This window comes from Xenopus tropicalis, chromosome 2 (assembly GCF_000004195.4).
Source record: "Xenopus tropicalis strain Nigerian chromosome 2, UCB_Xtro_10.0, whole genome shotgun sequence".
Taxonomy (NCBI): domain Eukaryota; kingdom Metazoa; phylum Chordata; class Amphibia; order Anura; family Pipidae; genus Xenopus; species Xenopus tropicalis.
In genome coordinates, this window is record NC_030678.2 from 162257139 (window position 1) to 162279220 (window position 22082).

The 22082-nt window shown below is 43.3% G+C and overlaps 1 protein-coding gene across 4 annotated transcripts in view; it reads right to left on the bottom strand.

The window, feature by feature from the left end:
• Positions 1-1753: 1753 nt before the first annotated feature.
• yap1 (Yes associated protein 1) overlaps positions 1754-22082 on the bottom strand; it is a 41834-nt gene continuing 21505 nt past the window's right edge. The window contains exons 4-8 of one of the 4 annotated variants that reach the window (XM_012956606.3): positions 18852-18965; positions 10866-11044; positions 9523-9653; positions 8982-9094; positions 1754-7745 (exon numbers count right to left, since the gene is read on the bottom strand). In XM_012956606.3, coding sequence (XP_012812060.1) covers positions 7507-7745; positions 8982-9094; positions 9523-9653; positions 10866-11044; positions 18852-18965 — 776 coding nt within the window. In that variant the 3' untranslated portion in view covers positions 1754-7506. 4 annotated transcript variants of the gene reach the window in all.

Below are 22082 nucleotides of genomic sequence, written 5' to 3' on the forward strand. Positions count from 1 at the left end.
AGATATTTTAGGGAAATTAGTTTTTTTTGGTTTCAAAAACCACAAAAATTAGACTGTTTATAAATGGGTATAAAACGGTTTCTTTCAGCTTTTATGACTTCTTACATAGGTGGCAGATACCCCCCGGTGTCATATACAGGGCATGTGTGCTTGAACTTGTACCCCCTGTACCTAATAGTAATAATATGGCAATATAATAACAATCACCTGCTACAGGATATTCAGTTTCCCATTGCTCTCATTGGGAAGCAACCTGCATATATATATTTTTTTTTTTTTTAATGCAAAAATAAATAAATGTACCCTCTCCCAGGATTTTTTTTTTTATGGCCTCCAACCTGCCCAACAGGTCCATAATAAAGGTTGGAAACCCAATACAGCAATGAAATGAATGATATGAGCTGGATTAAGATTAATTGGAATCTGATTGAAACCGGTGGACCAAATGCGTCATTCAGGTCTGTTCTGAGACCCGCTATGGATCAACAATCCTCAACCAGCTAAAGATTCTAATGACAATTCTTAATTCTTTTAAAAATACAAGGAATGTAGAAGGCACGGAGCATTCTATGAACTGTATAAGGGACTCCGCTTGAGGCCTCAGGAGTTCCCTGAATTTATGAACCTTATTATCTACAGAATGGCCATTTACTAGTGCACCCAAAGATGCGCATACACTAAGTTTCCCTCCCTAACGACCAATTTCATTGCGATCCAACAAATCCGTCAAATTATCATAAGTTTATTGGGCACCATATGATTGCACATCTAGCAATTTCTCATCCGACATCAGTGAGAAAACCAATGGGGCAGGTTTTTGCCTACTGACAACTCAGGGGTGGCCAAAACGTCGATCCCCATGGATTTCTGGTGGACCATGTTGAAGCCGGGAAATGTGGCGGTTCCGTGTGTCTATTGGCTATGCATATGTACGCTGGGAGGAGTCAGAAGTCGATCGCCCATGGAAAAGTCAGGGCACACCTGGTTTAAATGTTTGCAGGGCCAAGCAGGTTGGTTTCCCAATTTCAACTAGACAAAATGGTTGCTAATCGCTCGTTTCAGGATGAGCTCAGTCCTACAATAACTAAAAGATCTTTGAAATATCCTAACATGTATGGGTAAGCTTTACCGCAAAATATATCCTTATCAATGACCGTTAATAACATAAAGAAGCGCTGCTGGGCAGGCTATGGAGCGGCATCCATAGTAGCACAGTCAGGCAAGCTACAGCAGTTAGTAGAAAGACTACACCAACATTATGACAAGCACCGTTACGGTTACTAGGGTCACAGACATATCCAGTGCTGCATTTTTGCCAATATTTTACTTTACTTTATATTTACTTTATCAGGGCCTGTTTGCAAGTCTGAACATGGGGTGAGAGAATAATGAATGAACCCTGCTCCTCTGTGACTTATAATAACATTATCCATTAGAGCAGGCCGTCCATTATCCTCTATATACACCATGACATGACTTTATTATGAACCTTTTCCGTGATTACTTGGCAGACATGTTTTACATTGCCTTGTATCATTTGCCTGAAGAAGCAGCCTTCCGGGGCATTATGCATTAGTAGATCCAATAAGAAAAACAAACCTGAAACCTACCTTTAATCCCAATATCCATGAGTTTCCAGACTGCAAATAAAGTGGCGTCGCTAGTCGAGAGCAATGATCTATATAAACTGAACCCGTAAAACAAAAAGGAAAACAAAACAGACCTGACAACATACCAAAAACCCCCAGGAAATATATTTACAGCTTATTTTATTAAGTGGGTAGAAATATAGTCAACAATCACTGTGTGAAGTCGCGGCCCATTCGGAACCGTGGTATCAAGTAAAAAGGGGGGGGGGGGGGGGGGGGGAGATTGTCACACATTTGTTCTAGATAGAAAGCTAAAAAGGACAATTTTTGGTCTGCACATTGTATGGGGGGGAGGGGGGGTACAGTTTTATTCAGAAAGGAAAATAAAAATTAAAACCAAGATACGTAAGCACAACAAGATATATATTTATATCACAAAATTATTCACTTTTAAATGTTTTACAGGAAGAAAATGTAACAGAGTTCATGTACCTAATATACTGGCATGCTTTAATCTAAAGTAAACGAGATTAACATATATTTACTGTGTGCATTTAGCAATTCTCTACAATAAGACAAAATATGAAAAAGTTAAAAAAAAAAAACAAATTAAAAGAGCCCGGGGCACCCCCTTGTGTAGTAAAACCGCAATGCGACTATGGAATCCATTTTGTACTGATCGGGCGCATGTGCAAAGCTGTAGTGTCGTTATTGCATTGCTTGTGTTCCAACACTGATTGGTTATCCCATGTCGGGATCCTCTCCATCACCACTGATTATTTAATAGGTTTAGGCATAAAATACTTTATAAAAACCATTTGTCTTTCCCTTTTAGGACCATTTAGTGTCTACTGAATTTCATACGGATATCATGCAACAGGCTCGCTACTCAAAAGGGAAACTATAGTAGTTACATGTAGGCCGTCCTAAAATAAAAGCCTTTTTTTCATCATAAAAGCCCCTAAAATACTCTATACAGCCCCCAGAATAACAAACCCTTCTCCCTGCACTCAGTCTCATTCAGATTCTATATCAGAAGCAGCTCAACTTCCGCTGTCTGGAGTGAAGCTCCACCCCCCTTCACTGAGCTCTCCTCTTCTCTCCAACTGTGAAGATGGTCAAAGAGAGGAACAGCAAAGGGGGTGGGGCTTCAAGCCAGACCAGGAAGTAGCTCAGAGAGCTGAAGTTGAGCTGCTTCAGATATAAAACCTGCATAAGACTGAATGTAGGGAGAGAGGTATGTTATTTTGGAGGCTGTAGAGAGTTTTTTAAAAAAATAAAAAAGGGAAATAAATCTTTAAAATATTATGAAGGTATGGCTTACTGGGTATATTTACAATTACATGAGCCAGGTCTGCTTGGTAGCTATGGGACATACTATAGGAGAGTCCATGTCTAGCCAGGAGGGGGGGAGATGCCAAGGCAAAGCCGTATGATAGCTTACAGTAACATGGAAACACAATAAATGCAGGCTTTTTAGTTGATGGAAATAGGTCACGTGTGTCGGCCGTACTTTACTACCAGCGGAGCCTACCTAACTCTCTAGCTGTTATAAGGCACGGTTGGGTGGCACAGCACATGGGCACCCCTTGATCTGCGGCTCTGAAGATGAACCAGTGTAAACAGGAAAGCTACCAGTACACGCGTCTTGGACAAGTCTTTGGCTTCGGTCAGGGATCCGATCATTTCATTCAGAAAAACAAAAAATTGCAGAAACGTGGAAAGTGACGGGAGAGCCCCAGAGCTAATGGAACATCTACTGAGCTTAAATAGACACGGTGAGGAGAAAGGGAACACCAAGGGATATTGGCTGAACATTACAATGGATAAATCATAATCTATTTACAGTTTCTCCGCAGTCTCCAACTGAGTAGTGTTGTTCTGTCTCGGCCCCCCCCTGACTCGTCGGGGAGCAACAGATAAAGCAGAGACTCGAAGACATTGATAATGGAAGCTAACACTTGTGATACACATGATTATATCATACACGATGGCTAGATGCTACATATCATATCTCAACAGCAGTGTGAAGGAGTGATATCTATATACAATAATGTAGTGTGAAAGCATAAAAAATAAAAACATTTCGCATTCATTTACAATTACCGGGGGTTTAACTTGAGAGATGACGGCGTCCATCAGAGGGACACCCAAGCCCTGTTCCACAGCAGTAATAGGGCCACAGGCTGCGCCAACGCTGACAATGTTAGTCGGTTTCTACAACGTAGAATTATGTGTCATTTATTAGCTCAGCGCTGACCCTTTGCATAGGGGGCGCACTCAAAACCCCAAAGAATCTGCCTCTCACTCACGGTCTATGTCAAAGACAGGCCAGTTGTGCATTAACCAAAAAGATTAAAAAAATCATCAAATAAATAAAATTTTAAAAATTACTCAACCACAATGCCTGCAAACAGGAGTTATTAACTGATTTACATTTTTATTTTGGATTTGTAGATACTTATTTGGATGGCGTGCTTGTGCACTGTGCCGGTGGCAGTTAGGTAACTGTAGAACTGCGACGGTCAGTTTCTACCGATGGTCAGTAGAAACTGACCGACAGTAAGTAAAAACTGACTTTTTCACCAGTTATAATGTATCCTAACCAGGACACACACGAAACAATGCAGTAATATACCAGAAATGATTATGCTAGATACGTGAGAATCAATAATAAATCTGTTTCAATGATAAACTGGCTTGTTCAGTTATCCATGTCGGTATGACTCCCCGGCCTTTACGTACTGGTACCTTATTCCGCTTTCTCAAACACATGCTATAAATTCAGTATCAAACAACCTGTAAACGACACACAAGTGTTTTGATAACATTATCTGCTGCACATACAGTGGCTCCTCGGTGATGTAATGGAACGTACAAAGACAAATCACTCTAAGTTCCTCTAAGATATTTGGCAAGTAAATACGTCAGAAAGTTATGGCTATTGCAGAGCTGGTATAGAGGTAGAACATGTAGTGTGTATATTAAAGTGCAAGTTTAGCCCTAAATGTGAAAAGCCGATGCACATGATGCACCATTGCCTAGGCCTCAGAGTTAAACGCTAGAATGGCCAGAGCATTAGTCGTGGTAGAGACTTTCGCTATAACTCCATCGCTATGGTCCCACTCCGTCTGCATTTGGGATAGAGAACAGGTATCTAGCTGGGCCTTTTATTGCCAACATCCCGGTGAGGAAGACTTTATATTGTTTAAAAAAAGAAATCATTATTTTGGCTACTGATGAATTCATGGATGGGTTGCACGCTAACTATAAAAAGGAGCAAAAACGAGCATTTAAAAACATTTAGTAAAAGCTACACTGATATTAGTTTTTATCAGAACAAATGGATCAATCAGACCTTAGGGGGAAACTAAAGCTGGCCGTACATAATTGGCGCCAAACACAGGTCAATGTGTCCCCGACTTGGTCGGGAGAGGCAAAGTCGGCCACTAATTCGGCCTGTGCCGGCCAGGTATTTGCTTAAGCAGACACGCACAAGTAGGCTAATACTGGTAAAGGCTTACAGTTACTTGAGAAGTTACCATGTGATGAAGGCATTTCACTGCCAAATGGAATATATGCATCCTGGTGATATTTGACCAGAAGGCGCTTAAAAACGTCCAGCTTGATGCTGATTGGGCTGCTTCTGGAGGCCGACACGGGTACCTTGTCTTATACCATGTAATGGTTTATACTAAATAGAACTGAAATTGATCATTCTTACATCCGTCATCAAGGCAAGTCCTAAAACAAACCCAAAGGCGTCAGATCAATGCCACACTGAGCCCACTTTCCTCCTATACAGGTCACGGGTCTCACTGGCCTGCAAGACCTGAAGTGCTGCTCTATAAAAAAAGACGCACTCTAATACCTGGTATTTACTTGTTAAATGGCTACAGGGGACTCAACTGGCGTTAATCATAGCTCTCACCATGGGTGCCTCTAAACTACCAGCATTCTCAGCCAAACAGTCCAGCAGATATAAAAATGGCCATCAACAACAACCACCACTTGTGGCAGGTATAGGTTATTGGTAGTGGTTCTGCACATAGAAGGCAAATGAAATTCTATATATAAAACAGCATGTTTCTGATTGCTCTTGGTTGGCAGTTCTACTGTAAAGATCTACAGAGCACAGCAATGTAAAAGTTTACATGACAGAACAACCTCCATCCCAACAAGGTTTTTTCATGGCCATTGAGACAACTCACTCAGTGGCTCACCGTGCAGCTTCTGATCCATCACAGGGCCATTTGCAGCGCCACGGTAATCATAAGTTTCAGTTATAAACCTGAGGAGCAGCACATTCAGCTTTGTACAAAATGTACCTTATTCCTAGGGCTGCTGTAGAAGTTCAAAAATATAGCAAAGAAGATAGGCATCTCAAACTTCCTCCACTCAGGGCGCAGTGACACCCCCTTACCTGGCTGAGTTAGTGGTATCAAGGGTACTGTTCCTTGTTGGCCCACCAGTAGCTTTTGCTTTTTGCTGGTGTTATGAGGAAATTCTCCAATGGTGCTGAACAAAGACAAGGAAGTTCAGAACTGATACCATCTCTTATCATCCAGCCGCCATATGTCCGGGCTGGAACGGTGGCCCTAAGAATTAGCTACCTTGCTGGTACCTTCATAGGTCTCCTCTAAAGGCAATAACTTCAAAGATATTGGTTTCATGGAGTGCCCTTGTGCAGGAATACAGCATATCAACACTGGATATTGTACAGTAAGGCAAGACGATCCCACTGACATAGCAACCTTCTCTCTCAGGGTTTCCGACAGACATTTGATACCAAGTACAGAGACCTATTTTTTGTGCAGGCACTTCTAAAAAGACTCATTTCTTAACACTTTCATGTAAAAATGTAGTTCCCACAACTACCAGATTTCTTAAAACATTATAAAAATCGATAGGTTTAAGATTTCCATTGCAAAAGTCAAAAAGGCATTTCTCGGATTTCTAGATTTAAAAGAAAAATGACAAGAGGTAGGTTGACGGGTTCTGGGATTTGGGAGAAGGCACACACATCCTATGAGCAAACCATTGCTATCGGATGGTACTGGGGGTTGTAGCTTATGATCATTGAGATGGTCACACCCCTGTGGTCTATATGCAGAATCTATTGATCCATACTTATGCAAACTTCGCCACTTTCTCTGTCCATGCTACCCTACACATTCCAATAATATGTTGGCTTAGGAACATATCCAACCAATCATTTTTTTCCCTTCTCTTTGCATTTGTGAAACCCAGAGCTTGAAGTGGCCAGCGAACTTACACACCCAATCCCCCCCGTTGTTTGAAGATATTTTTACACTGACCAAAGAGGCACCAGATTCCATCTCCAATTCTGCTATAAGGACTTCCATGGAAAGTTGCCATGGGTATAGATGGAAAAAAAAAAAACAGCCAATGGATTGCTGAGAGTACACAAAGTGACTGAGAAGCGTTGGTATGGCAGTACTGCTACCATAATAAGAACACTACATTTCTAAAAAAAAACAAAAAAAAAACACCTTTATACAAAATGTTATATTGGGTTTAGGACGTGGTCTCTAGTCTCTGGGATTGGCTGGTGAATTCCAAACGATTTGCGTGCTATGTACATGAGCCCCGTCGGCTGCAGCGCTTCCCAAGCATCCTTGATCCGTGTAGGCCAAACCAATGTCTGAAAAAGGCAGCTATAGCAGGAAAAGACTGGTGTGGTTGATTCATAAGGCTCTTTCAAATATATCAGACGCAATGAAGCAGCAATGGGTGGAGAATACTAAAAACATCAAAAAATAATTGTTTGTTTTTTTTTTAAAAAAGTAGTTTTTGCTCGCCGCCTGATATTTTTTCTGTATATATCATAAACTCAGTTTCACCTCCAGACATGAACAATCCTTCGGGTATTTAGAAATCAGTTTTGCAGATGCTTCTATAACCACGTGAGGAAACTTTCCTTATCTAGTTTGGTTGCTGCCAGAACGGATTCCATATCGTTGAGGATGTCGGAACTGAGAGCTTCTTGAAGGCTCGGCATAAGTTCTTCCCCTTCCACATTCATGGCTTCTCCCTCTAGCGTGCCAAGGTCCACATTTGTGCCAGGAAGGGTTTCCAAATAGTCTGGGAACCGGTTCTGTTGGGTAGGTATTGTACTTTGGGTAATAGCTTCACCTAGAAACAGAATGCAACAGTAACCTGTCAGTTCCGAGTTCTATTTAAAATCTTTAAAAGGAGCATTATGCTGCTAAAATGTACCTTTCCTCAATACAGTTATGGTTTTATGAACATTTAATTAGGGCTATGCAGTTCTTTGTACTAAATATATCCAGTTTATACTTAGCACTTATTTTTTTGTATTGTTATACTCTTATTTCAATGTCTCCTCAGGACCGGCCAGACCGGGGGTGAGCGAGTGTAGGACCGGCCAGGCCGGGGGTGAGCGAGTGTAGGACCGGCCACACCGGGGGTGAGCGAGTGTAGGACCGGCCACACCGGGGGTGAGCGAGTGTAGGACCGGCCACACCGGGGGTGAGCGAGTGTAGGACCGGCCACACCGGGGGTGAGCGAGTGTAGGACGGCCACACCGGGGTGAGCGAGTGTAGGACCGGCCACACCGGGGGTGAGCGAGTGTAGGACCGGCCACACCGGGGGTGAGCGAGTGTAGGACCGGCCACACCGGGGGTGAGCGAGTGTAGGACCGGCCACACCGGGGGTGAGCGAGTGTAGGACCGGCCACACCGGGGGTGAGCGAGTGTAGGACCGGCCACACCGGGGGTGAGCGAGTGTAGGACCGGCCACACCGGGGGTGAGCGAGTGTAGGACCGGCCACACCGGGGGTGAGCGAGTGTAGGACCGGCCACACCGGGGGTGAGCGAGTGTAGGACCGGCCACACCGGGGGTGAGCGAGTGTAGGACCGGCCACACCGGGGGTGAGCGAGTGTAGGACCGGCCACACCGGGGGTGACAGTGACGTAGTTGGTCAGCTTGAATATATTGCAATATATGGGCAAACAATCCCTGTTTTGCTTAAAGGGGTGGGGGGGGGCATATCTTAGTAGATTGGGGGTATTCCGTGGGTACCTGACAGAGGTTGGGATTCAGTCAAAGAAGACTGACTATGCAGGTGGGGTGTGGGTACCCTGCAGGGGAAGTTAGGAGAGATGTGGGCTGTTTTGTAGAATTTCAGTGATCTGCCCACATGTGGCATCACTTCTAGGGTCATGTGGTGCATTCTACGATGGCAGCTTGGACATTATTATTTGGATCCGACAGCCTGGCAAAGATGGTGATACGGGTCTACTGAACTAGACCTTCTCAAGGACAGTGCCCTTTAATCAAACAACTTATACATGAGGTTCAAACCCTACAGATTGTAACTGTGTGCCCCTAATGGCGAGACAAACTGACCTGTGTCCATTTCATCAACACTGTTGAGGAAATCGTCGGGAGTCCTGGGTACACTGTAACTGCTCATGCTCAACCCGCTGTCAGTGCTTTCGTCTCTGGAGTGATATGTTCCACTGATGAGAAAGAAATATGGTTAAATAAAGCTCAGAAAGTATATACTACCAAGCAAGAAGACCTTCCAAAACAGTTTATATTTACTGTGGGTTGTCTTTAATGTAGATTATCCTCTGCATACCTGCCAGTGTGTAACTGTGTGATTACTGTGGATGTTGTGCTACTAATTGCTGGGGCTCATTTATCAACACCTGAGGTGTTACTTATGGCAACAAATTACATTTCCGCTTTCAATGTCCTTCCTTCAGCTAGTTAAAAAAAAAAAAAAAGCATCTCATTGCCGATTGGTTGCTATATACTGCTCAGTGTTGGTAAATGAGCCCCAGTGTGTCTCATACAGCCTGTTACTAGGAAGCAAGTTCATGGCGGGCGGGAGCAGCTAAATATTACAAGGGGTCACTAGAGGGAGATAAGAATTGGCCCAAACCTGTTGAGGAATGGATCGGAGCTGTTCATTGTCATTGTTCTCATCTCCTGGGAAATCCCTGTTGAACACACTGGGTTCTGAGTGCCGCCGTCCTGCTCCATTGGTGGGATCTGGCTGCGGAGAGCGAGTTCCTGGAAAACAATGGATCCTGTGTACTATTAAATTCAATAACTGCTTGTTTGGTTAGGGAAAGCGGCAGAATATATCTGCTTCAACTGTACAACTGCATCTGCCCTATATATGGGCAACTGCCCGAATGCATAGGGGCACAACCCCATGTAGGTTATCTGCCCTCTGTGAGCTTACCCCAAACAGCAGCTATAGGGGCCAGAATATAACCCAGGGGATATCATGTGAGCTGCAGTCTCAGATCTCCCATACACTACTATGGATATCATCCAATTACCCCTATGTAGTATGAAAGCACCAAGTTAAAGGTAAAACAGCGGCTCGTGGGATGATTTTACAGGTATAAGCATAATGGCATGTGAAAGCAATATGGCGGCTCACTCTATGCTCTGTATACTAAATCATTCCCCTATACCATTTTCTTTAAAAAGACAGTAAGGTCGGTCCAACTCTTGCAACCCTTTAAGAGAAACAGGGAATAAAAGCTGTTTATATACAGAGTTTATATCCGGTTTGTGGGCAGCAATAATGATCAAAGGCTCGGGCACACAAAGGGCTCAAATCCCTGAAGAAAAACGTGCAGCCAACGCATGTCAGCGACTTGTTATAGAAACAACTGCGTCGCGGGGGAAAAAGAACACAATATTGTCTGAGACGAGCTCTGGGAAGGTTTCTGCTCAAAGACAGGTTTTTCAACCCGAAAACGAGAAAAACCAGAGAAGTTTATTTCAGGTATTCAGCGAGGTGCTGCACGGCAATATATTGTCTGGCTTTAAAAGGAAGCGATTAATGTAAAGCCAAGCGATATTATTTACAATGGGATCAGGGCGGGCAGAGAATCAGGGTGCCACGCTGACTCCACAAGTGTTACAGTTAAGCTGCCGGCAAACCAGTTGTGAGGGTGATGCACCTTGTGTGCCAAAAGCCCCCAACTCCTGCCAAGGCCAGGGCTTCATTAGCCAGCCCGGCTCTGTTACCCCATAGTGCAGCGGGAAGGTGCTGTTAGGGGTGCAGCCTGGTGGGTGAGACCAAGCTTTGGGGGGGTAGTCATTGTTCATAGGTTTCACGCCTAGTGTTGGCTACAGAATGCCAATGACCCTCAGTACCCGAGCGCCCCAAGTTGAGCACAATCTACCATCCCCTTGGCTACTCTTATAGGACAAGACAAACACATAGATAAGAAACAAAAGGCGGTTTCTAACCTGTGGCCTCACCTGCCGAAGCAGTTCTTGGTGCTTTAGCCGGAGACGCTCTTTCTCCATCTGTAGCTGTTGGAGGCGCATCTGTTGTTGGTTACCGCCACTGCCTAGCACCCCACTCTGAGGGCTCTGGGGCGGTAACGCGGGCGGCGATTTGACTGGGGCGCTCTGGCTCAACCTCTGTTGATTCATAGCTGAAAAAGAAAGGACATGGTAAGTTTAGCCTTGTTTGCAAACACATTCCTAAAAGGAGCACCTGCCTGGGGGGAAAAACATTGCCATTAAATTCACTGGGGGTGCCCAACATTTTGGCCCCCACCCGACTAGTAAATTAACCTTTCATTGTCCTTTACCAGTTATCAAGGCAACGTATCATGACTGGGGCCAAGTTTTTAGATCCTCAGATTAGGGTTTTGTTTGAAGTCTGTGTAAAACTTCCCACCTACAACAACTTACCCTCAGGTGCCAGTGGTAGGTACAATGGGAATCTGCCAATAAAGGATTATGCAAGTAGCATTTGCTGGTATCTCACTGCATCTAGTACTGGCAAATGTATAAAAGAAACAGCGTTCGCTGGATCTGGGGCTTGTGATAGGTCAATTCAGGCTGACTCAATAATTTACCCCCTAGCTAAAGACGTGTTCATATATAAGAGCTTATGGCACCCCATCAGGTAAGAGCACATAGAGAAATAGTGATACTGATAACATTTGTCTGTCAGCTAATCAGAACCTTTCTCTACCACAAAGTGTGTCGTCACTCAAAGCTTAAGCCATATTTGAGATCTACACAGGTTAGTAAGTGGTGAGCTGGGGGTGGCAGGGGGCACAACCAATAGAAAAGATGAGTGACACTAGGGTATATATAGGCACGGAGACACCTCCCTATTAAAACTGAAAGTGTCAATGTCCCTGCAGTGGGCTTTCCAGATGGGATTTGCACATCTGTCCAGGCAATAATCTACTGACTTGATCTGTATAGGCTGAGCCAGCAGCGAATATTGGCCCATGTATGGGCAGCTATAGACCGGCTGATGCTCTATGTAAGCAGTGTGACCAAATGCCAAACAATGGCCATTGGGCACGGACCCGACAAGCAAATAAAAGAGCAACTCATCTAAGCCATCAACATTGGAAAGGGCAACGTGCACCACTTTCCTTGTTTACCTATAAACTGCCCAAAGGTAAAGATAACCTGCAACCGACAACCGTTCAGGCAGTGTAGACACAACACGTCATGGAAGCCACAGGCAGGGCCAAAGGGCCATAAATCAGCAAAAACACACTGTGCCCTCCTGCCACTAGAAATGATTTATGATGTAGAACCAAATGTCAAACATGTAAACTCCAATGAGCAAAAGTTTTGTACTAATGTCAGTAGAACGGGATGAAGATCCTGATGCTCGTCTATGTTCCTGGATATTGGGCGTTTGGACAGGCTTAAAATTTCAATGAATCTTCATTTTGTAAGATTCTGCTAGCCCCGCCTCTTCTTTCTGCTAGCCCGCCTCCTCTTTCTGCTATTCCAATTCGTACAGCTATCAGCATGAGGAGAATAGAAGAAATGGAACTTCGTATGGTTTCTGCTCATTTACCCATGGGTCGGTCAGTGGGATACTGTAAGGATTGGACTGTGTATGGCTGCCTTTAGAGGGAATGTGGCCAATAAAAATGTGTTTATAGGTTTGCATAAAGCGGCAGTGTAACCCCTTGTTCAACATGAATGCAACATATAGGGCTTATGCTGAGTAATACTTTTTGCCTATTGTTTTAATCACCAAAAATCTATGATTTCTGTTATTTCTTAAGCTAAAAGGGGAATCTGAAGCTACTCCATGTTTGTTCCTTGTAAGGTAGATAATTAGATTCCCAGTGTACAACCCCTCGCTACTTTGTTCTCACTATTATGTTAGCAATAGTCAATTATGCAGCTGGTTTATTCGTGCACTGGCAAAATCTATTATTTGCCTTGCAGGGACCAAACATGGAGGAGCTTCAGTTTCCCTGTTTAGATCAAGAAATAACAAAATCCAAAGATTTTTCATAATTAAAATAGGCAAAATTTATGTTCAGCCCAAGCCCTATTCATAGCGCAATCATGTTGAACAAGCGGATATATTGCCCCTCTAAACAGAATAGCAAATATTGCAAGAACACCCACTGAAAAACGACTTGCCCGTTTGCATTATGCAGCGGCTGGATTCATTGGGGTCAAATTATGTTGAATCCAATGTACATTTTGTTACTGCAAGTCAAAGCCCAAGGGTACCAAAAGCTAAGAAATCATACATCCTAAACTGTTGTATTTTGCAACAATAGCGGAAGATGAAAAGTTAATGAGTATTTTATGTGAGCGTAGGTAACCATTTACGGGAAATATTCAGTAACAGGTCTTCCCACATCCACGGATGAGTTCACAAGGCAGTTTTTTCTCATTTTTAACAATGTCACAATATTATTGGTAATTGAAATGGAGGCAGGAAATGAACTTTTCTACTTGGGAACACAATGGCTGATCTAACAGACGACGGCTTAGCACTCAGGGGCACAGAAAGCTCTGCTCAATCGCTTAGGGAAAGGAACAGCAAGGCAATAAAATCCTGCTCGATCCCCAAACTGTAGCTTTATGGTTACCTATATTGTTATGGTCAATACATGGACGTAGAGCCAGTACCACTCAGTGTTGGACACTGAAAACCAGAAAAGCCATTTGCCAAACTGAAAACCAGGCCAAATGCCTAAGAGCCAAACCTAAGAGCCTGTAATTGGAGTTACTGCTTTAGGCCTAAAATTGCACATATCAACCACCGCCATGGTCATGTACTGGTCAATGCAATCTGGCCATCCACTTGTCTAAAGGTGGCCATACACATGAAGATCTGCTCGCTTGGCGAGGCTGCCAAGTGAGCAGATCTTTTCCCTATATCACCACCTACGGGTGGGCGATATCGGGGAAAATATAGGCGAATTCGATCGTTTGGCCCCCGATCCGATTAAATCTTTTAACCTGCCCTATCGATATCTGGCCAATTTCAGGCCAGATATCGGTCGGGCATGCCCCTCTTTCTTGCCCCTACACGGCCCATAAGCTGCCGAATCTGTGTAAGGGACAGATATCGGCAGCTACAACCGGCCCGTGTATGGCCACCTTAAGTAATTCTATTTTAAGGGATGTACAAAGACTGACTGTTGCTCCTTGGCTGAGTAAAGTTGCCCATACATATCCCCTCCAGACTGGCCCAAGTATGGGGCCCACTGACAGCAGGTCTCTAGGTCAGGCAGGTTTATGGGGTCCATGTAATGGCTCTCCATAGACCTCACTGTATTACCCCTGTATTGTTGCCCAGTGTGCCGCTAGATTTTGCCCAGTAGGCTGTTAATTGTTCTGCTCCATAGGAAAGTATCTGACCGTTAGAGTGACCATTTCTGTGCACATAACAAATTACCCTCAATCATTAATATGTAGGGAGCCCCCTAATTTAAGAGTCACGAGTAAGATTTGCTGGTTTCGAGCACCGGAGTCTGAGGCCGAGGCAGCTAAGACCTCACAAGCAGACAAACAACAAATGCTTTGTCCCATCCAGGGGGATCAGAAAATGGGGGTAGGGCAAGATTACGTTTCCAAAATAAAGACAAGTTTCCAATTAAAGCTTACCGTAAACAATCTGCCCTTTTATATTTAAGCACATTTCTGCCCAGCAATGATAATTAACCTTCAACAAACAGCAATTAAGGGCAAGACAAAATGAGACGCTCGGGGGAGAGAACCGATGATCACATAAAGCCAAGCCTCTTATTTAAGGTAATTTGACTTCTTTTTTCCTTTTCAGCCCTAAATGTTCCCGGGTTACCCCTCCCACAAACAGGGCAAACAGTGGGACGTCAGGCAGAAAATAAAAGAACACTGCAGTCATTTCTCCATTGTCTCTACTTCCATTTATATGGCTGTAAATCAGTGTTCTGGCACCTTGCCTGCTGGGGCCCAACCAGCTTCTGTGATAAAATATCACCTTTACCACTACCCAATGGGACTATTGCTAAAGATACAGTTTAAATGGAAAATGCACCCAGCATATAAACATTTTATGTTTGATTTTTTTTTTTTTATTTAAGGTGACAAATCATTGCAAGGAATCATGCATTTTCCTTAAGGCAGAGATTTCCGACCTTTTTTAGTCTAAGCCCCTTCTTGGCGATCCAAGTGTCCCATTAGCTCATACCAAGGTTACAAATATAGGAACATTGGGGTATTGTTCTCATTTCTTGTTCCAAGAAAACAAGTTTTCACCCCAAATCCTAAGGCAGCCGCACACAAAAATCTGCTTGTTTGGCATGGATCTTTCCACAGATATGTCCACCTAAGGTAAGCGATATTGGAGTAATGAAATTACAACAACTTAACAGGAATAGGACCCATCTTAGTGGGGACTGCATTAATGAGCAGAATCAATTAGGCCAGAAACTGTTTGGGTAAGCCCATGAGGGGATCCCTATACACGGGCAGATAAGCTGCCAAATTAGTCTGAAGAGCCTGAATCAGCAGCTCAAATCGACCCATGAATGGCCACCTTTATCCTAACTGACCTTTTAGGTGTATCTAGGTGAGAAAAGACATACTCCCCAAACCTCATCCCAAGTGGCCTTCAGACCGAGCCCCCTCCCACTGCTCCAAGCTCCTCCAGAAGAGCCAAATTGGGAAGCAACGGCACATAAGGCAAATCCAAACTTTTTATTGACATCCTGTAGCTCAATGGAAAGGAGACAAAACACTCAAATTGTACCTTGAAATCACTTGAATGGACATCACCTGAAAACGTTGATCTTGATTATCGTCCAAAAATGGTAACTTGCAAAACACATCTGTCCATCTTGTAATCCTTAAAAGACACTGCTGGACAGTGGTCTGCACTGGATATCACTGATTGATATCACTGATGAGCAATGACTGCCCGCACTCATTGCCAAGGGCAAACCAAAGTTTCTAACATCACTAATGGGTTGGCGCCTTTTAGATTTCTTAAGGTGGCCATATACGTAATAATTATGATCTTTCCTGCAACCACTGGTTCAGGGCTGAACCGTCAATGATGTTCAGGGCTGAATCATCAGAAACAATAAGAATTCTACCCCTATCTGACGATTCAGCCCTAAAGGCAGATTTTGTCCCACCTGATATCCAAGGCTTTTGTCTCATCGATCCAACATACAAGCACTGAATATGGTACAAAACCTCCTTGTATGATAATATCAGTGAGTGCATGGCCAGCTTAATTCTGCTAACCTGCCAAGATCACTTCTCTTTAGTAGATAGTTCCAGTAATGAACGAACAGAACATTTGATATAGAATTTAATATATAGAATATATATAGAATAGAATATATTACTTATTCAGAGTAAACCTTGGTTATGGACAAATAGGAATTTAGGCCGGTTTCACTTGCACAAACACAACAAATACCACTCATACTTTAAGATACTGAAACTCTGACATTCAAGGACCCAATAAACAATTGTCCTTTCATAGAGAGCACATCACATTGCCGAGCAGGGTCACAGAATCGCACTATTCAAAACTTAGCAGAACGTCAGTACCCCAAACCTCTTATAATACAGAATGCAACCACTCCGTGGGTCACATGTAGCAATATGGCTGAACTGCCTGACTGCACAACCGCTGCTCTGTGTGGGGTGTCCTTGGGGAAAAGCTTTGACACGTGTGTCTGTAATACTATGGGAGCTAAGTAAATCGTTGGACTGGAAATGATACTCACAGAGCTATTTCTACATATCTTTGGGTTCCGGTGCTACCTGTCTATCGGCATATATTTGATTTAGATTACATTTCACTTCAATTGTATTCAGTTTCAGCACATTGTGCACCAAAATATTTTTGTGGTGTGGTAGTTGCTATGGTGACTGGCTTTGTTGCCCTTTATTTGGGGTGGATGAATAAGGGTGTTTCTGTTTGTGCTGATGTAGGGCTAAGTTCAAACCAAAAGACTGATTATACAATAAACATTTTTCTGTGTTTTTATAGCCAGGGCTGAAGTACACCGCGTTGGCCTAGTCTAGAGAACCAACGCTCCCACAATTAGAGTAAAACTAATGGGAAACAACACTGTCTCTGTAAAGGTGGCCGTACGCGGGCAGATTAAAGCTGCCGATCCTAGTCCTTTAGGGTAAGAACCCACAACGCAAGTTAGTCACCTGCAATAGATCGCTGCTATCATGGGTGAGTAACTGCTCCAAAAAGGCTTTCCACCTGGCCCTTCCCATGGCTTTGGTAATCCCAGTTGCGCTAAGGTTCCTCCTGCAGGCAACTTTACGCGACTTTCGAAAATGAAGCGATGCAAAAGGCTTTCCATCGGTGACTTCTATTGTTGCCAGTAGAAAGCATTTTCGAAACAGTTACTCACTTGCAATAGCAGCGATCTATCGTGGGTTCTTACCCTTAGACCGATTCGACAGCTTACCTGCTGTGTATGGGGCCCTCCGACAGGTCTCCCGAACAGATAAATGGCCGGCTTGATTCTCCTGTTAGATCGAGGACATTGGCTCTTTGATGTGGTCCTCTGACTGCTCGTATCCCCTTCATTATAATGCGATTGTTTGGCCCTAGGGCCAAACGACTGCATTAGCATGATATTGCCCTCCCAAGGTGGGCATATTGGGGAATAGATCCGCTCGCTTTACCAAACAAGTGGATAGTTTCTGGCCACCTTTAGTCTTATATCCTAACATCTGCAAAACTTATCCTCAACTGAGACCCAAAGTCTGATAAAAGGACACCGATCACATAAAAAGAACAGATGGGGGAAAAATAATATTTTTGGAAGAAATCCAACCCAGCGATTGCTATGCATCCTACACCACAAACATGCACATGATGAGGGAGCTGGGGCACTTGTTAATATGCACTTACAGTGGTGCTTGAAAGCTTGTGAACCTCTTAAAAATTCTCTATATTTTTATAAGTACATATAACATAACAGCTGTCTAACCTGGGAGTTCCCTAGGGTGCTTCTCTATTGTTTTTCCAATGGGTAAAGAGTTATGGGATACCTAGAAAGGACTTTGCAATTCCAATATGTCCAACCTCTAAACCAATGAATGGACCACAATGGAGATCTATGCAAGCCAGTTGGGAAAAGGATCACATCTATAAGCAGATGCATTCTTCATCTTATGGGATTTTGTACCCTGTCTGGTATTGGTCAGCCAGGCTAATGCAGACTGCAGGGGGCTTAACTGGTCTGTATATGGCCGACAATACATAAGGGAATCCATTCTGCATATGTACACACTGGTGAAATAAGCATATGTGCAATTTCTACTATATTAGTAGGTGCCAAAGTGTCACCGGTGCAACAGTGCTTCCTATTTAGCTTGAGAAATCAGCAAAATGGCACTTTCTCCCCCATCTTTTCAAAATGGCTGTTTTTGTAAATATTCCACTGAAAACATTACACAATATACCCTTGGGCTAGCACAGTCAGATCATCAACTTGGAATTACAGATTCCCTAGCCCCCAGGAACTTTGCAAGCCCCAGCAGCTCACAATTATTAACCAATTTCTTTATGGCCATGGGAATGGGCATAACAGATTGTCAGGCAACCCATGGAAGCATTATATTGTATTATTATCCCCTTATTATAGTGGGAAAAGCCTAAAACCATGGCGCTGTACAACAGACGGGTAAATGCATCACCCACACTACATATTTATACAGGGGGTAAAGGTAAAGAGGGCTATCTAAAAGGTAACAGAAAGTGTGCAAAGTGTATCATTCCTTCTGATTCCTACAAAGGCAGTATTATAAGGGGTCATTTGGTGCCATAGGACAACCAGGCATGACCAAATGGATAGATACCAGTATGGTATGGTCTCCTTTCTATTGTACTGTTTTGTGGGCTAAAAAGCTTTAAGCTTAGGGGAAACTATCTTATCATGTATAAAAGTGATGTTACTGTATGTATTGAAGAAGTGAAAAGGTCCTTACCGAAACGTGGGTCTAATCGTGGGTCTAGCCAAGATGTGGTTTTGTTCTTATGATTTATGAAGTATGTTTCCCCTTCTGGAGTCAGTGCCTGTTCCCACCCGTCTGGCAGTGGACCTATAACACAAAAAATAATAGATCTTCAGTAGCGTGCCATTTTCAAAGAGGAAAGATGGCAATCTTGCCGAAAGCAATCCATTCCAGCTAATTTCAGATGCCAATATGAATTTAGACAAGAGACGGGCAGTTACGATGAAGGAAAATCGAGAATGGATAAGCTATAAAGCCAGTGGAACACACATCTACTCCAGTGGAAAAACAGAGTGCCACCCACTAGCCTAATATAATGGTTAGCGAGGTAAGTTGGGAGGTCCCTTGAGTTGGTGGCACAGTGCTTTGATGAGGCAAAGTCCCCTCATAGCATTTGGTGAGAGGTGAGAATGTTGGGTCTAGTCCTTCATTTGGCACTTGCGCAGTAACGCTCTACTTGATGGCCCTACACTCTGTGTGATGTCAGGCATGCAGTGAATGAAGGACAAAGCGGGTTTGGTGAGGAGACATTTGCAGGAAAGAAACACTGGCAGCCTGAACATTAGGAACCAAAAGAAAAAAGCTTTCAAGTACTCATATCCCATTTCTATTGAAAACATACCTTATTTTAGAGTTCTGTTTGTGGGTGGTGCGCCAAGTAGACTAAACGTGACCATACACTGAGAGATACGCTAGTTTGCCAAGGTCACCAAACGAGCAGATCTTTCCACCTTGAGATGGGCGATATCGAATTGATCTGACCAGTTGGCCCTTAGGCAAACCAATCAGATCACACTGCCAGGATACAGGCTGTTGGGGAAAGGACCACATCAACGCACTGATGCACTCCTTGCCTCGAGGTGATTTTTAAACCTGCCCGATCAACATCTGGCCAATTTTTGTCCAGATACCAGTTGGGTAGGCCTGTCCAAGAGACATATACATGTGTAGAACTACCTTAACTTAACCTTCCCTAATAAAACATGCCAGTTCTTCCCATCAGGCCTGAAGATGAGCGGTCCCTAGCTAATTGTGCAATTGCAAGCCACGTGCAGGTCCACAACCTAGAATGAAATACTCTTTGCTTATCAATAGTTTTCATACAGTAATTCTAGGGCAGACCCCCCTAGATGGGCCCTTTGCAGTAATATGGGGAGAGGGAGCTCAGCTGGAAAGCAAGTTCAGGCAAAATCTGAGGAGAACGCTTGTTTGCTCTTCTAGATTAACCTGAAAGCCCAGCTTGGAGGTCAATTAAGGTGAGATATGGATGGAATATTTTTGTTGCACATATTCTTGGAGGTATGGCTAGAGAGCTCATACAGCAGGCTTGTTGTACTTGTTATAAACTAAGGGGGGGGGAATCAGTCCAAATTCTGAACTATAAAAAAAAAAATCTTGGCCCCAAAAAATAAAACAAACTGAGCGCTGGGTTAGGTGTTCCCACAGAAGGATAAAAGGAAGAGAACCCTTAATTACAAGCAACTTTTTCCTTTTAATTTTAACATACTTCAAATCGTCTGAAAACCAAAAGGCTTGCGCTTTATTCCACTATGGGCCATTATGAATTTGACGGCAGCCACACACGAGTGCACAAACAAATTCACTTGTACGCCAGGCAGCCAGTAACATCCCAGACACGGGTATCTGCACACTGGGCCAGTCACAACAAAAAAAATCTATTGAAATCTTCTTAACAATTTAAAATCATCTGCAAATTCTCTTATAATAATGCTGCTTAAATCACAGTAGAATTTAATTTTAAAAGTCAACCCAAAATACAATTTTTTTTCCTAATAAAAATTCTAAGCAACTTGCAAAATATACAGTCGTTACAAATTTGAAATGGTTTTCGAGTTATTTGTCTAGTTTTCGGGCATGCCATCCCACCGGCGATTTACATTCTCACTGGCGGGATGGCATTTCAGGGAGATTAGTTGCCCGCAACAAGGGAGATTTGTTGCGGGCGACTAATCTCCCCGTCTACCAGGGCCCTTAGTAGCCGTGAAAAAGTAGCTGCTACTAGTAGCTCCGTGTGTCTTCACCCTCAGGAGGGAATTGCCGCTTTCTTCACTGGAAGTGCAAATGGCTGGTGTGGCGCTGGCGTTTGGGAAAGCACAACCATAAAAAAGGGAAAGAGACAATAAATGCTCACAGATTAGTGTTTGCCTTTTTCCCCACAGAATCTATCAGCCAGTATCAGATAACTTTGTTCAGGATGGGTTATGCTTAACCGTGTTTCCATTTAGCAGATAAAGGAACTTCTGGCTTTCCCAGACCTCCAGTCAATCAGTCATTGCTTTATCTGTGCTATCAGGGGATTCCTTTGTATTCTGTGTCACTTACACACACATCAGCCATCAGCTCAGCCAACAGAAACCCATAGGCAAAACAGTCCAAAATATTCCTGATAAAAAAGCACTTTCTGGACAATGTAAGAGGGGATTAAAAGGTGGAACTATGAGGCTGATGTCAAACGGGGCTGATTCACACCAAGAATCTGTTTAGCCGAAGGCACACAGAGCAGATTTCTGTGCACGCACAAGTATGACACAATGGCTACGGGTACTTTTATGCATATAACCAAGTCAGTGCAAAGATATTTCGACAGTTTAGTATCCAAGGAGATCTCCCCGCATAAGGGTTTCATTGAGGAACAAAGCAATCAAAGCATAAATGTTTTCAGTAGCTTTAAAGAAACAGTAACACTAAAAAATAAAAGTGACTCAAAATAATATATTATGTACTATTGCCCTGCACTGGTAAAAGTGGGTGTGCTTTAGAAAGACTACTATAGTTTATATAACCAAAGCTGTTGTGTAGCCGCGGGGGCAGCCATTCAAGTTGAGAAAAAAAAAAAAAAGAGAAGGCACAGGCTCCATAGCAGATAACAGATAAGCTCTGTAGAATATAATGGCATTTTATCTGTTACCTGCTATGTGCCTGTGCCTTTTCTCCTTTATATGATTAGCCATGGGGGCAGCCATTCAAACTATAGTAGTGTTTCTATAGCAAACAGACAACTTTTACCAGTGCAAAGCAACAGTATTTTATATTTTAATCACTGTAAAACATTTTTATTTTTTAGTGCTACTGTTCTTTTAAGAGAAGTGAACATGCCATCTATTGTCTCTAAAGATCTCTAAATAAGGCCAACAGATCATACAAGGAGTTTGCTACCACAGACAGAAATAAATGTAATAGCTT